This window comes from Salmo salar, chromosome 09, assembly GCF_965601325.2.
Source record: "Salmo salar chromosome 09, fSalSal1, whole genome shotgun sequence".
Classification (NCBI taxonomy): Eukaryota; Metazoa; Chordata; class Actinopteri; order Salmoniformes; family Salmonidae; genus Salmo; species Salmo salar.
This window is the reverse complement of record NC_138299.1, coordinates 146,847,473-146,864,102: the sequence shown is the minus strand read 5'-3', so window position 1 is coordinate 146,864,102 and position 16,630 is coordinate 146,847,473. Positions and strand designations below refer to the sequence as shown.

The following is a 16,630-nucleotide window of genomic DNA, read 5'->3' as shown; positions in this document are numbered from 1 at the left end:
ACATTTGCCCAAAATTTCTAAAAACCATTTTTTTCTTTGTCATTATATGGTATTGTGTGTAGGTTGATTTGGGAAAAAAACTATTTCATCCATTTTAGAATAAGCCTGTAAAGTAACAAAATGTGGAAAAAGTGAAGGGGTTTGAATACTTTCCGAATGCACTGTACACTAGGCTGAGAGGAAGTGTGACATGAGGCATGTAGAGTAGACCTTAATCGCTTTTCTAGACCAAATATGGATTACTGATCTGTAGAGGATTCATTCAAAAGTATGGGGACCCAGGCAATGATGACTAGTTTGACAATGACTGGAAGATCACTCATTCAAATGAGGAAAAGTGAAGATGGAAAAGAAATGAGGATGTGGCTGTGGTGGTGATGTACTGTACGCTAAGTCATAACGACATTACAGTCAAAAGTATACTTGTACTTTCAGACAAGAATGAGGGGGCAGTTTCCAGAGAGCTAGATTTCACCACTAGTAATGATATTTCAAACACACACACACATTCATTTTAATTGGCACCTGACAGAGTACTCAAAATGTCCCCTTACAGTTCCTGTGGCTCAGTCTAGTGCAACTTTATACGAAGCAGCGACATTATATTCTACTGTTTCAGACTATTTTCCAGACAGTCACCCACTCGTATGTGAATGCAAACTAGACAACCAAAGCGGTACTAGCCTAGAGCAGATTGCAGGTCCAGTGTGGTTTGTGTAGTGCTTTTTGGAAAACAGCGTGCACAACGGGTTTCACTATCAATCAGAGGAATAAATATTGGCACGACATAGGCTATTTACTGTAGGTTAAAGTCTGTTTTACCAAACAAGGACTCAAAGCCATGAGGTTCAGTTCCAGTTGAGAGGAGATAATTATCCCAACGCAATTTCGGTGAGTGTTTTTTTTTTAAGTAGACTACTGTAATGCTTTTGGACTGGAGTTTTTCACCCAGTTCTTCACTGTGCATGCATTAGTTAATCTCATTTTATCTTTACAAATACCTGCGGTTTCTGCCATGCTGTTGTGAGACACTGTGTCATATAATCCTAAATCATCTAGACAAATTCAAATGTCATGATCCCTACAACAATGGAAACACATTTTAAACTCATGCACATTCTACAAAGGGGAAAAATTCACGCTCTTCAGACCTATAAATTCATTGGTTCAGACATCATGTTAAATTTAAACCTGCGACACTCAAATGAGTAAAAAAGAATGTATGTATATCAACAATGGATTTTAACTCATTATTTTAATATACAGTAAATGTTAATCTTAATAGGATGCAAGCAAACACAATGTATTTGATCATTTTTTTATGGTGTTGAATAAACAGTCATAGCAGTAAAGGATAATTAAAGGGTAGTTCCACCCAAAAACAATCTTTTGGTATTTGTTTCATTAGTCCATTGTTGACATAGTCCCAAAATATTTAGCTTGTCAGCACTCAAGTTTTCAAGGTATGTAGCTCTAAATCACCCTTGTATGATGCATTTTGCATCATAGTTTAATTTTGTATTTATTTAGCCAGGCAAGTCAATTAAGAACACATTCTTATTTACAGTGGTGGCCTACCCCAGCCAAACCCTAACCCGGATAACGCTGGGCCAATTGTGCGCCACCCTATGGGACTCCTAATCATGGCCGGTTGTGATACAGTCTGGAATCAAGCCAGGGTCTGTAGTGACGCCTCTAGCACTGAGATGCGGTGCCTTAGACCGCTGCGCCACTCGGAAGCACCATATGATGCTGGGTTTTACATCATATGATGCAAAATACATCATAAGGGATGATTTCTGTGTTTTGAAAGTTACACAACCTTTTGGGACTATGTCAACAATGGACTTATAAAACAAATACCAAAATATTGTTTTTGGGTGGAGTTTTCCTTTAACCTCTTGGTGGGCAACTATCTCCTTGTTTCCATGTCAACAGTGGACATACAGTTGAAGTCGGAAGTTTACCTTAGCCAAATACATTTAAACTCGGTTTTTCACACTTCCAGACATTTATTCCAAGTAAAAATTCCATGTTTTAGGTCAGTTAGGATCACCACTTCATTTCAAGAATGTGAAATGTCAGAATAATAGTATAGAGAATGATTTATATCAACTTTTATTTCTTTCATCACATTCCCAGTGGGTCAGAAGTTTACATACACTCAATTAGTATTTGGTAGCATTGCCTTTAAATTGTTTAACTTGGGTCAAACCTTTCGGGTAGACTTCCGCAAGCTTCCCACAATAAGTTGGGTGAATTTTGGCTCATTCCTCCTGACAGAGCTGGTGTAACTGAGTCAGGATTGTAGGCCTCCTTGCTCGCACACACTTTTTCAGTTCTTCCCACACATTTTCTCTAGGGTTGAGGCCAGGGCTTTGCGATGGCCACTCCAATATCTTGACTTTGTTGTCCATTTTGCCACAACTTTGGAAGTATGCTTGGGGTCATTGTCCATTTGGAAGACTCATTTGCGACCAAGCTTTAACTTCCTGACTGATGTCTTGAGATGTTGCTTCAATATATCCATAGAATTTTCCTCCTCGTGATGCCATCTATTTTGTGAAGTGCTCCAGTCCCTCCTGCAGCAAAGCACCCCTTCAACATGATGCTGCCACCCCCGTGCTTCACAGTTGGGTGTTCTTCGGCTTGCAAGCGTGCACTTTTTCCTCCAAATTTAACGATGGTCATTATGGGCAAACAGTTCTATTTTTGTTTCATCAGACCAGAGGACATTTCTCCAAAAAGTACAATCTTTGTCCCCATGTGCAGTTGCAAACCGTAGTCTGGCTTTTTTATGGCGGTTTTGGAGCAGTGGCTTCTTCCTTGCTGAGCGGCCTTTCAGGTTATGTCGATATCGGACTCGTTTTACTGTGGATACATATACTTTTGTACCTGTTTCCTCCAGCATCTTCACAAGGTCCTTTGCTGTTGTTCTGGGATTGATTTGCACTTTTCGCACCAAAGTACATTCATCTCTAGGAGACAGAATGTATCTTCTTCCTGAGCAGTATGACGACTGCGTGGTCCCATGGTGTTTATACTTGCGTACTGTTGTTTGTATAGATGAACGTGGTACATTCAGGCATTTGGAAATTGCTCTTAAGGATGAACCAGACTTGTGGAGGTCTACAAATTTTTTCCTTGGCTGATTTATTTAGATTTTCCCATGATGTCAAGAAAAGAGGCACTGAGTTTGAAGGTAGGCCTTGAAATACATCCACAGGTACACCTCCAATGGACTCAAATTATGTCAATTAGTCTATCAGAAGCTTCTAAAGCCATGACATAATTTCTGGAATTTTCCAAGCTGTTTAAAGGCACAGTCAACTTAGTGTATGTAAACGTCTGACCCACTGGAATTGTGATACAGCGAATTATAAGTGAAATAATCTGTCTGTAAACAATTGTTGGAAAAATGACTTGTGTCAGGCGCAAAGTAGATGTCCTAACCGACTTGCCAAAACTATAGTTTGTTAACAAGAAATGTGTGGAGTGGTTGAAAAACGAGTTTTAACGACTTCAACCTAAGTGTATGTAATCTTCCGACTTCAACTGTAGTTGTAAAATGGTACTAAACATACACTGACATATTTATATGCATAGATAGGACAGTGGTAGGCTATAACCTAATGTGACATCCCACTGGGCAAAAACGGGTTGAATCAATGTTATTTCCACATCAATTCAACACGAAAATTCTATGTGATAACGTTAAATCAATGTGGAAAACTGATTAGGTATGAAAAAAAGTAATCAACGTAAGGGAATTTCATTTTTTTTTCACCCAACTTTTAACCTCAATCCAATGACATGATGACATTTTTTGTTGATTTCAAGTTGAATTCACGTTAGTTGAAAACTCAACCAAATGTAAATCAAAACTAGACTTTGAACTGATGTCTGTGCCCTGCGTCTGTGGGATGATAGTTATAGACAGTAGTAAACCCCTTGGTTTAGACAGGAGCAAAGAGGAGCTCCAAACGAAGACATGGTTCCCAACAGGCCTACCAAATGAATGATAGAAGTATACAAAATTGCTTTAATTTGACATATAACGATTTTGGTGAGCAATGGTACAGTGCTGATTATTGATTGGGAAATATTTAATGTACCACAAATAGCTTGATTACAATGAGTTGCTACAGGCAAATAGAGAGATAGGCCAAGTCTTACTGATAGTCTATATAAAAGTGGTTCACTGCACACAGTTTAAGACGAATGCCACAGTGATTTTACTGCAAATCTAATAAAGTACCAATACCAGTTGAACACGTGATAAGTGTCTTTGATAAGTCATACTGCAAAAGGGTAAACTATTGGCCTAACCCACTAAATTACAAGCTAATGTATCAGGCTATGGGAAGTAGTTTTTCTAACATTTTAAACACAACTCTGTTCCGATATCACAAAGGACAAAGAACAGCGGCTGGCGTTACCGTTTTATAAATAGGCCGTCTTTACTTTCACACTAGTTCCCATCAACTCCTTAAACATGACAATCAAACACACACACACACAGCACATGTGAGAGGAAGAGTCGAAGCGAGAGGGTTTACTCATCCCAAAATCTGTCAACAACAATAAGACCACAAATCAAGGAATGGAGGTCCATGAGAGTGTAAAATCTTGGTCAACAAAACATTTACTTGCTAATTTGCTATGTGAGGCTTATTTGATCGAAAATACGTTTTGTAATGGTTAGTTTGTTACAAATGCACTGATATAGGTGGACTGATGTGGCATTTTGTCAACTTTGAAATAAATTACTTTATATCTGAGTTTTGCCTGTTGTTCACACACGTATCTTCCCCTCTCATTGGATAGAATGGTCCCACCTGATCTTGCTGCCTCATGCCAGCCTTTCATCTTTGAGGACATCTTGACAATATAATAGTCCATCTTTGACTTGGCCCAAACGAGTGAAGATCTCAATTTCAAACTCCTAACATCCTCTCTCCTCATCTCCTTTTCAAAATTCATTGGATGACAAAAACAGATGTCTCGCCCCTCTGACCTTCTCCTCCAGTGGGATTTAAAGAGAGAGGACAGAGGACACATGGAGTGTGCGTTTGAGATCATCCCAGAATCTCAGATAAGATGCCTTTCCAAGAATGCCAATTCCTTTCCCCTTTTATAGGGTTACAGAGCAATTGAGTACTGCCACTTAGCAATGGACCTCTAAAAAGCTCCTACCTGGTACACTAAGATGAAATCAGTTACCGGCGCCTACTAGGTAGTAACACTATGCCTAGTCTATGAGATGGCAGTAGTGATCCAAATGATTAGTTGGTTCATTATTTTCCAATGCACTTGAGCTTTACTACAGGATATCCCCTCAAGTTAACATAACATGTAGCCTACAGTCAAATTTCAGTGATGCTTAAAGGGATAGTTCAGGATTTTGGCAATGAGGCTCTTTACCTACTTCCCCAGAGCTGGATGAACTCGTGGATACCATTTTTATGTCTCTGCGTTCAGTTTGAAGTAAGTTGCTAATTAGCGTTAGCGCAATGACTAGAAGTCTACAGGAACAGCTAGCATGCGGTTCCTGTAGAGTGCCAAAATCCCGGGCTCTCCCTATAAATCTCTTTACTCTTGCACAGTGACCATCCTGATTGATGCCTCTAGTTTTGGTTAAAAATCACTGTGTCATGAGTGAAATTACATTCATATGTGTATGTATTTCCCTCTCTGTTTGCAGTAAAATGGTACTGTGTGATAGCAAAGTGTGCTATATACAGTGGATTGTCTATGTCCCCACATTCATGGTGGGTCTTCCCCTCAACCTGGCCGCTCTGTGGCTCCTCCTCTTCAGGATGCGTCGATGGACTGAGTCCACGGTGTACCTCAGCAGTCTGATCATCAACGACAGCCTTCTCATCTTCTCTCTGCCCTTCAAGATGTACGCCTACGAACACACCTGGGGCCTGAGCATGGGCTTCTGCACCTTCCTGGAGAGCCTGGTGCTCGTCAACATCTATGGGAGCATCATACTGATCGTGTGCATCTCGGGCGACCGCTATGTTTATTTGCGGTTTCCAATCAATGGCAAGCATCTGCACTCGCCACGGAAGGCTGCCCTGGTATGCCTGGCCGTGTGGGTGATGGTATTTGCTTTCACCACACCCGTCTATGAGCTCCACAACAAAAACAACAACGACACCAGAATGGACAAAGGCAACGAAACCAAGTGTTTCCAGAACTTCTCCAGCGAAACCTGGAAGAAGAAATGGATCATCATCGCCATAGAGACAGTGTTCACAATCAGCACGGTTGCCATGGTGTTCTTCTCCGTGCGCGTGATGCAGATCCTCAGTGACATGCGGCGACTGAACCCGCTGGACGATAAGCTGAGGAACAACAAGTCTGTGAAAATCGTCCTGAGCAACCTGGTGGCCTTCCTGCTGTGCTTCATCCCCTACCACGTGGCCGCAGTTATCTACTTCCTGGCCAAGAACCGCACAGAGAACCCAGACATCATCAACCCCCTCAGAGACTTCGTCCACATCAGCATGTGTCTGGGCAGCGTCAACTGTCTGACGGACGGGGTCTGCTACTACTTCATCCTGAAGGAGAACCTGCTGACTGCCAGCAAGGAGAGGAGGAGGATGTCCACTAGAGGAAACACAGTGGCGAGGCTCAGGGAAATCAACCAGCATCCAATGGACAACATCAAGGTCAAGGAACCTGGAGAGACAGGCTCAGACACCCAGGTCAATGGCGATCAATTGGACTTGCTAGATCGATGTGGCTTATCCCCTCTTGGCGCCTGCAGAGTGGAGATCAGGGTGGAGACGCTTCCCCTGTAGATGGATGGCTATCACTTCTATCTGGGAAATGGAAAACTCAGATCCCCACAGCAGACAGAGGAGACAAGTCGCTCGAAGATTGAATGAATGGCCAACACTTGGAATAAATGTTTTTAAATCAATCATCCAGCCTTCCATTGTATTCTCACTCATCACACGTGGCCTTTGGTTCTGGTCTTACCTCTTAGCTTTAGGAGGCTGAGATTCAAAGAGGTTCCACAGAATATCTCAGAGGCCATATCTAACACTAACTGATCTGATCAACAAAAGGCATGGGATTTACAACCCTGAGTCTTGTCATTTATTCATACTGAATAGAAGCTTCTACATAATTATACACTGTTCAGATATGGACTGTTCAGATGTAATCCACCCACTCTCAATCTAGCCAGTAAAGATGTGTACATCCAGACCATTTCAAATATAAAACGGTATTTAAATGTTTTAGACAGTTGCTCTTGATCAACACGTTTGTTTATAACTATTCACCACGAATAACTGACTTTTCGTTAAAAAAATGATCAGACTGTCTGTATAGGTCAGAGAGATCAGAGATTCTTCATGTTGATAGTTTGTTACTCAGACATGATTCATGTTGTCAAGATTCTTCAACCTTATCAGCAGAAAGAACAAAAGGTCCTTCCTGAGAAAAGAAAAATCACCCTCACTTCCTGTTTCAACACTTTCATTCCGGAAGTTAAGAACAGCTCAACCTGTATGCAGACTGCTCTGATAGGAAGTGGCAACCAGAATATTGAGTGAGTGGTTTGAAGTGGTGTCTGTCTCTTTTCAAATTACACGCACAGACACCATGAACGACAACAATGATAGTTTAGGAGCGCTCTCCTCTGAGGGGAGTTATGCGATGTACACAGCCTCTGCCATTGTGTACGGAAGCGTGGTGGCGCTGGGCCTGCCGCTCAATGCCGTGTCGCTGTGGGTTCTGCTCCGCCGCCATGGCTTGAAATCCTCCAGCGCTGTCTTCATGAGCCACCTGGCTCTGTCCGACCTGCTGCTGGTCCTGTCCCTGCCCACCCGGGTCTACTTCTATGCCACGGGCACCTGGCCCCTGGGCATCCAGGCCTGCACAGCCACCACCATGCTGTTCCGCAACAACATCCGCTCCAGCGCCATCTTCATTACATTCATTGGCCTGGACAGGCTGCTGGCTGTGGTTTACCCTCTGAGGTCCCGCAACTTCCGCACCACCACCAACGCCTGGAAGGCCTGTGTCTTCATCTGGCTCCTGATCGTGGCAGTCAACATTCCAGAGAGCCTCTACCAGATCAGTCAGATAAAGAGCTGTAATGCCACTAACGTCTGCTTTGAGTTTACTAATAATGTATGTTCTGTGGCGAATCCGATCGTTGGTTATGTGCAGTCCGGGCTGGTGTTCGCCATGCTGGGAGTCAACGTGGTCGCCACCACCATGGTGTCCTGGAAGCTACGCGGGCACCTTAGTGATGCCGCCAGGGTCAACAAGATGAACATCATGCTGATCTTCACCATCAACCTTCTGATTTTTATTGTCTTCTTCCTGCCATTCTCCATCGTGCTGACGCTCAAAATCAAAAAGGCTATCATGCCCATGTTCTGTCTGGCCAGCGTCAACTGTTGTCTAGATCCACTGTTGTACTACTTCTCTTTAGATGCTTTCTGGAAGAAGAAAGAGGGTTCTGACATGGATTTCTCAGGCCAGATCACATGAAAGTAGATGAAGGGTGAGAACACAGTGAGTGAGAAACGACTATCAGTGGAGATAGTTTGAGGTAACAGCATCAAAATGTGTCCCTAAATACAACACAATTTATAGTTAAATATAGAATGTTTTGTCAAATGACATGTTATAGTTTAGTTTTTTTTGGTAACAGTTCATCACTTCTGTAAGTTTAATTGAGCTCATCTGTACTTTTAAGATGTGCTAATAATTGTTTTATAGAATAAAAACATTTTACCGCTTATCTTTGTGATTTTGATGGTTAATAAGACTGAAGTCATTGACATTTACTGTATGTAGGTTCTGTACATCGACCACACTGTCATTTCCCCAAAAGTACTAATAATTACTAAGGCTTTCATTCACATGCAGAGCCAGGTGCCAAACAGTTCCCTTTGGTTTGACCATCAGATAGTCATGTAACTTTGTTGATAATTCATGAAGTTTCTGGCTGTGGAGCCAGGCAGGCAGCAGCAGCCATCCAACAGCTCTGTGGCTTAGAGCCCTGCCATATGGAGAGACATCTGTGCACAGGCTATATGGCAGACAGACAGTATATAAGGAGTCACTATGGAGTCTAGTATAGGAAAGCCAGTGTAAAGGTGGCATTCAAATAAATTCATCCATTGAGCCATTGTCTTCCGACCGGTGGCGCCACTCCTATGCGACACTTACCTGTGTGAAAAACAAAGCTGCTTTTCCACTATGCCCAAACCAGGTCAGTGCATGATTGTTTACACTTTCCCTTACTAAAAGACACCTCAGTGCATACCACAACTCTCCACTTTAAACAACCTAGATTCACACCCACTAACACTTAAGAATATGATCAGTTACATCTAGACACTGAAACAAGGCTGGTGGCACACGCAGAGCCAAAGAGAATCGGGACAGCGAAATGTCCCATGAAGGCCCACAACACAAATCAAAGGTTATGTCACAGACACCAAATACAACAGGTAGACCTTAGTGAAATGCTTACTTACAAGCCATTAAGCAACAATGCAGTTAAACAAAAAAAAAATGTACAAAGAAAAAAAGAAATGAAAGTAACAAATAATTAAACAGCAGCAGTAAAATAACAATAGCGTTACTATATACACGGGGTACTGGTACAGAGTCAATGTGCAGGGGCACCGGTTAGTCAAGGTAATATGTACATGTAGGTAGAGTTATTAAAGTGACTATATGCATAGATAGTAACAGAGAGTTTTAACTACTTTATTCACAGATAAGACTTCACCAGCAGACAAAATATACAGACCTGTCTAAGGTATATATTAGCATATGATATAATAAACTCCCTTACAGCAAATCATTACTTTAGTCCAGTCTCTGACTCTGGACCAAGGCTTTAAACGTGCTCTTAGAAAAGATTCTAACAGTGCGTTTTTTCCTTAGAGAAACACACATGCAGGGTGAAAAATCTTGACAGAATTCTACTAGAATGACTCACAAAAGCGTTGATAAAGAGCGCAAATGAAAACAAGAGGTGATGAGGGGCATCAAAAAGGAGGGAGAAACATTCTTTGACGCTTTCACAGGGAGAAGGGCAGCTTGGCTGGAAATAATCTGGTATAATATTACATAACTACATACATTAAGTGTCGTGTACATGATTCTATACTTTAGAGGCCTTACATACAGGTGCAAACGCACACGAAGTCTAACAATGGCCAATTTGTCTACTTCACTTTGTAGGGACACTGGTTCTTAACTCACTTTGTAGGTTTCTTAAACTCACATTCATGTTTTCCTTTAGTTTGATAGGGTGACTGAGCTAAAGAAGAAGAAATATGAAAGAGAGAAACATGAGGTATGCTGGGGGGGGGGGGGGGGGGGGTGTAGTGACAGACACAGTGCGACAAAGAAAGAGATGAGAGCGATGTGGCACAACATTAGGTCAGATGGTTGCTGACAGTAGCAGGATTTCACACGCGCTGTAATTTCAAGAGCAGGGAAATCAAGTAGTCGCCATGACAACACATGGAAACTGTTGTCTTCCCTGACAACCAAGGCCGTCACAGTTCTCTTGAGTGGAAAAACCTCCCATTGGCTTAGTGGTTCTGCTACATGAAACTATTTCATCCAAGGTAAATTACAGAGAAAAACATGTATTATTGCAGCCAGGAAACACAAGGTAAACCTCACTACTGACAATTCCTAAAATAAACAGTGTGTTTTTAAAGAAGAGACAGTTAAACATATGGAAAAAAGAACTAAACCATAGTTAAAGTGCAACTGAAAGGTAATTCTAAGTATCTACACAGGGATGCGCTACAGTGGCTGGAGAGGTGGCTGTGCCTTAGGGTGTCGTGCCAGACGGTCATGCTGAGGTAACAGTTTACACTCCATCACAGATGACTGTCTCAACCACAAACGTGTTCTCAAAGTGGCGGATGCGATGGCAGTTCGCCACTTCCCGTTTGTTGATGCCTACAAGTCAGACAGTGAAAGACTTTTATTAGACAAGAGAATAGGTAGACCATTCAGACCCTGAGTGACCCGCACAACCTTATACAAATACTTTTATTAGACAAGAGAATAGGTAGACCATTCAGACCCTGAGTGACCCGCACTACCCCCCCCCCCCGACTCACGTCGGCGGGCACGGCGCGTCAGGCGGTATGTGTCCTTGCCGTTACACAGGCGGAAGATGAAGGGCCCCAGCTGGCGCATGTTGTGAACCTTCCCCGTCACAAACATCTCCTCCTGGATAATGTAGGTCTGGGGCAGGTACGTCCCCTTCTAAACACAGAGAGGGGGGAGGTAGACGGGGTTAGAGTTCAGATAGAGAATGAAAGAGACTATCTGCACATCATTATAACACTGTACATAGCCATAATATGACATTTCAAATGACTCTATTCCTTTGAAACATGTGTAATGTTTACTGTTCATTTTTTTATTTCACTTTTGTTTATTATCTATTTGACTTGCGCTGGCAATGTAAACATGTTTCCCATGCCAATAAAGCCCTTTGAATTGAGAGAGACAGAAAGACAGAGGCAGAGAGAGAGACAGGGACAAAGAGAGAATAATAGGCTGTGGAAAATGGGAGATGGCATCTCAAACAAAGTGAGAGGGATAGGCTTTATGTTACCTTAACATTGACCAGCAGTTCCCAGAGGTTCCGTGGGGGCATAACGATGGTGGTGTTGAGCTCGATGACATAGCATTTGTCCAGAGCGATGTCATGGTAGGCAGTCAGTCCCTGGTGACAGACAGAACCTAAACTAAATAAAACTAAGCATGTCAAAACCCTGGCCGATTGACTCTACATCAGGTGTGTGGGTACGTGCGTGAATACGCGCATGTGCCTAGTCCTCCTCACCCTGTGAAAGTCGTGGATGATGTCAGCAGGGTCGCTTCCTCCAAAGTGGGGCACTGGCACGCTGATCTGCTCATAGTTGTCTTCCAGGTAGATGCCCACGTTCTCCTCCAGCTCCTGTCTGCCTCTCAGAGGGGCGTACACAGAGTCCTCATAACGAACCCTGCAGTGGAACAGACTCTCCTCTGGGATCTAGGTCACGGCACAGGGGAACCGTTAGCAAGGCTATCACTAACTATCATCCTCATTATCACAGTCACTGCTATTCTTGAACGTTTCATGATCTCAGACTGGGAAAGGACCAATGTCTGATAAACAACTGATCTCAAAATGTACATTATACCACCACCAGAGACAGTGAAACCAGGATGCACATTTAGAAATCCAACATCAGAAGACCCACTACATGTGAAGTATGTGGACACCTGATCGACCAACATCTCATTCCAAAATCATTCATATGGAGTTGGTCCCCCTTTGCTGTTATAACAGCCTCCACTCTTCTGGGAGGCTTTACAATAGATGTTGGAACATTGCTGCAGGGACTTGCTTCAATTCAGCCACAAGAGCATTAGTGAGGTTGGGCACTGATGTTGTGCGATTAGGCCTGGCTCGCAGTCAGTGTTCCAATTCATCCCAAAGGTGTCTAATGGCGGCAAGCTTTACGCCACCCAACGCATGGCATTGTGCATGGTGATTTTAGGCTTGTCTGCGGCTGCTCGGCCATGGAAACCCATTTCATGAAGCTCCCGACGAACAGTTATTGTGCTGATGTTGCTTCCAGAGGCAGTTTGTAACTCGGTAGTGAGTATTGCAACCGAGGACGGACGATTTTTACATGCTATGCGCTTTAGCGGTCCGTTCTGTGAGCTTGTGTGGCCTACCACTTTGTGGCTGAGCCATTGTTGCTCCTAGACGTTTCCACTTCACAATAACAGCACTACAGTTGACCGTGGCAGCCCTAGCAGGGTAGAAATGTGACAAACTGACAAACTGACTTGGAAAGGTGGCATCCTCTGACGATGCCACATTAAAAGTCCCTGAGCTCTTCAGTAAGGCCATTCTACTGCCAATGTTGGTCTATGGAGATTGCATTACTGTGTGCTCAATTTGATACCTGTCAGCAACAGGGGTGGCTGAAATAACCAAATCCACAAATTTGAAGGGGTGTCCACATACTTTTGTATATATAGTGTAGGACCAGAGAGGACAGAGTGATAGAGTATTGTCTCATACTGTCACTGCATGTAGGTTCTAGGTACCTGGGGTATGAAGTAGTAGCGGTAGACATAGATGGAGGCCAACACCAGACCAGACATGAAGACCACCAGGCCAAAGGTCAGGCAGCATAGGCCATTCAGAGGAGACCTCCCTGAGCGCCGAGGCAGAACCAGCTCCTCCTCATCCTCCTGACAGGGAGAGACACAGGGCCACATACATGAACACAAACACATCACACAGACTAGCGTCCTGTCCAGGCAGTGTACTTCTACATCAGGCTGCCTCACACTACAGATGAAGATCAGACAAAGCTTACTGGTAAGGCTTTGGTACTTGGTGAAAAGCTAGTGTTTCACAGATATTCTATGGAGGCACATCAGAACAGGGCAGACTAAGTCAGGTGGGGTTAAGAGTGCATTATGTTCCTGGTCTTAGATAGAATAAATCTGCATGTTTTAGCAGGGAAACAGCAACGTGGGTGGCAGAGATGGATAACAGAGTGGCTAGTAACATGGCACTTCTAAGACGGAGAGTAACATCACACCCAGTCTCTCACCCCATCTGCCTCTGTCACACGCTCAACCTGTTTGTTGGCAGGGTGGCACGGGTTGGCAATAGGCGCGCGATTGTAGCCTACACCGCTCACATAACCATTTATGATAATTAACATAACATGTGACTGATGCGAGAGGAAATCCTTTCTACCGTATATGTGCAACTACGTGGGTGGATAGGTGGGTGTACAGGTACATTTATCCTGGAGGATGGGCTCTGTGCATAGGAGACAACAAAGGAAGCTATTCTTAGCTGGTACTTGAAATTCTCCTGACGCTGCTATTGCCTGTGTATGAAAACAGCTCACAGACTACCAAAGCAAAAATCTTAGTGTTATGACAACCTGTGGTGAAGGATAAACTAGGAGATAAGATGCACAAGGACGAAGGGATAGACACGGCATCAGTTTCGCTGTCTGTGTGTTTTCCCCACAGAGACAGATTTTTACCAGTGTTCTTCTTCCTTGCTGATTGAGATAGGAGGGCCTTAGATGGACTGAAAATGTGACGATAGTCTGTCTACATTTCCAACAAACATGAAATTATAGAAGGTAACTGCCAATAGGTCACTGCAAACTTACCCTTGAGATAAAAACAGGCACACATACAGCCTAATTGGTGAAGATGCAGCTTTCAAACCTGATCAAATACTTGTCTCAGGCTTTCATTGAAGTTCATTACTGAATGCAGGGGGCTGACTGAAAACAGAACATATTTTATTGGATTTGAAACAGCAGGATGCTGAGAAGCCAAGCTTTCCTTGAATGACTGCATCACAAGTTGAGAACTGTAGCCTACTGCTGGCACAGTGATGCTACTTATTAAATATGAACTTGCATCGCCAGCAGTAACCTCCATCTGCCATTTTGTCTGCTGCCTGTGTTTGGTAAACATGTTTTTATTGTAATCCATTCACATTTCCCAAGAGATACAATAATTATTCATAACCCACAGCCAACATTATAGGCCTATGCTTAGAAATATCAATTTGATCCTTCTTGGTTTAGGTTCTTACAGCTAAGAATTTAACTCCAATATTGACAACATTAGAGTTACATTCTCATAGCCTAACGTTGGCATAAATAATTGATGTCAATAAAGCTAATCTGTCTAAGAACATCCACTTAACTATGTTCAATAGTAATGTTAGCAGTTCCCCTTTGTCCGTAGACTATTTGGCAAAGTGGCTATATTTCCACAAAGAGCTCGTTAGCCGCACAGCATCGTTTTATTTCCTGACAGATGACAATGGCTGCTCTGCTGTCAAATAACAACGTTAAAATGCTCCTGTTACGTCGATGATTGTGCCGGTAAATGTCGAGTGAAATGCCCTGCAGACGCTTGACAGCAACTTCATCATTACTGGAGGTAGCGCCAGCTATGTTTTATCGAAGGGCACAGCACACAAAGCGATATATGTTGCCAACCACAACAGAGAAACGCATCACTAATTTACCATTGGATGGGTTATGAGAATGTCGGTCTTGTCGCCATCATTCTGCTCCTTCTCGGCTTTCTGTCCCGCGACAGACTGGAAAGTGATCTTGACCATGGCTGTCCCTGTCAAAGACTGATCGGGTGGGTTTCGTTTCTTTCTAGCTACAGTAGCTAGATCCTCTTTCGTATGCGAGCCTCTTCTGTTGTTACTGATACAATGTAGCTGGAGGTATCAATCTACCGGAAGTTTGACTTTTTTTAAGCCCACTTAAAGGCACAGGCACTTGACTGAGTTACGTCTACGTCATGAGTAGTGTGTAAAGAGTACCGTTCGTGAAAAATAGAGAAAGGAGGTACTGATAATTATGCGGTATCATTAGCACATTCTGTTTATAAAAAGGCTACAATAGCCAAGTATCCATAGCTAAATAATGCACACGTCAACATCCAGGATAGGGTATATACCATAAATTGAGAGTGCTTGAATGCTGGATTTTACTCTTCCAGACATTCAGAGGAAAGGACAATACGAAACAAATAACACTGAGGAAAGGTTTACTTTATTCCAAATGTTTTTCATTTATTTCTGTTTAGATTGTAAAGGCTAAAGCCTTTTTGACACTTCTGAAAGCACCCACACACTCAATGTGCTGGGACTGGGTCAAAGGTCAGACATAGCCAAATAATCTCACATGTTCATTTGTTATTTTTGGAAGAAAATTCCAGTACAACATTGCTTGTAGAGAGTACCATGCAGCCAGTAGATGAACATGCAATTTAAATATGCATTGAGTAATACTGGTCTCTGTTGGTTTGCACAATGAAATGGTTGATCTGTCATCTATTGGGATATCTTGAGCTTTCAGTCAAAAGCACTTGGCTCAACATCACTCTCTGACCATATCCTTCACTGCAAGTAAACATGTCTGTTGAGTGGTATATATGCAATATATTCATATCATCCAATCAACTCCATCCCTCAAATAAATACAGTGTTTCAAATGGCAGATTAGCTCAGTCAGTGTAAAGTAAACATTTAAACAATCTCCAAAGAACACACTCAATGCTCTGGAATTGTACTGGAATTTCAACCCCAATGAAAAAGGCTCAAACTGGGTGGTAAAGGGGAAACATTTGAATGTGCCAAGTAATTGTCAACTCCTGAAGCTCACTAGATATGGTGCAACACCCCTACACCACCAGAAAGCAGTGAATATCATAATAAACCAGAGTGGATGAGTGGGGGGGGGGGGGTTGAGAGTCTCTGAAATCCCCCTCAACCCCCCTGGATCAGATTCCAGTTGGGTGATGAAGGGTGTGTTCCTCTACCCAGGCATTACTGACACCTGCCAGATCTTACAATGCTTGTATAGGATATATTTTACGTATCAGCTAACCACATATGTTATAGCAGTGGATGACGTGGCACGCAACCATTGGTTGATACATGCAACGTCTGAGCAGGGGAAGGCGACCATTGGCTGGCTGCTCAGCACAAACACACAGGCTTGATGTTTCAGTTAGCACCTTGCCCCATCCCATTCCCTCCAGGCCTCCC

General features: G+C 43.0%; 3 protein-coding genes across 3 annotated transcripts; 2 read left to right on the top strand and 1 right to left on the bottom strand.

Moving 5' to 3' along the window:
• The first annotated feature begins 644 nt into the window (after positions 1–644).
• Positions 645–6,934, top strand: LOC106613165 (lysophosphatidic acid receptor 6-like). The gene is made up of 2 exons (XM_014215155.3): positions 645–891; positions 5,705–6,934. Exon 2 carries the CDS (start codon positions 5,709–5,711, stop codon positions 6,810–6,812), a length of 1,104 nt encoding a protein of 367 aa, XP_014070630.1. The 5' UTR covers positions 645–891; positions 5,705–5,708; the 3' UTR covers positions 6,813–6,934.
• A 458-nt stretch (positions 6,935–7,392) lies between these two features.
• Positions 7,393–8,773, top strand: LOC106613166 (lysophosphatidic acid receptor 4). The gene has a single exon (XM_014215157.3). The coding sequence runs from the start codon at positions 7,624–7,626 to the stop codon at positions 8,518–8,520; it is 897 nt and encodes a 298-aa protein (XP_014070632.1). The 5' UTR covers positions 7,393–7,623; the 3' UTR covers positions 8,521–8,773.
• A 953-nt stretch (positions 8,774–9,726) lies between these two features.
• LOC106613167 (integral membrane protein 2C) lies at positions 9,727–15,343 on the bottom strand. The gene is made up of 6 exons (XM_014215158.3): positions 15,092–15,343; positions 13,123–13,269; positions 11,864–12,052; positions 11,633–11,743; positions 11,130–11,277; positions 9,727–10,965 (listed from the first exon to the last, which is right to left on the bottom strand). The coding sequence occupies exons 1-6, from the start codon at positions 15,185–15,187 to the stop codon at positions 10,874–10,876; spliced, it is 783 nt and encodes a 260-aa protein (XP_014070633.1). The 5' UTR covers positions 15,188–15,343; the 3' UTR covers positions 9,727–10,873.
• Positions 15,344–16,630: the final 1,287 nt, after the last annotated feature.

Excerpts from the sequence above, each read along its gene's own strand:
- LOC106613165 (XM_014215155.3), top strand. The coding sequence starts at position 5,709 with ATGGTACTGTGTGATAGCAAAGTGTGCTATATACAGTGGATTGTCTAT.
- LOC106613166 (XM_014215157.3), top strand. The coding sequence starts at position 7,624 with ATGAACGACAACAATGATAGTTTAGGAGCGCTCTCCTCTGAGGGGAGT.
- LOC106613167 (XM_014215158.3), bottom strand. The coding sequence starts at position 15,187 with ATGGTCAAGATCACTTTCCAGTCTGTCGCGGGACAGAAAGCCGAGAAG. Across the intron at positions 13,270-15,091 it reads TTCTCATAACCCATCCAATG|GAGGATGAGGAGGAGCTGGT; the intron begins GTAAATTAGTGA and ends TCTCCCTGTCAG. Across the intron at positions 11,744-11,863 it reads TCATCCACGACTTTCACAGG|GGACTGACTGCCTACCATGA; the intron begins GTGAGGAGGACT and ends GTCTGTCACCAG.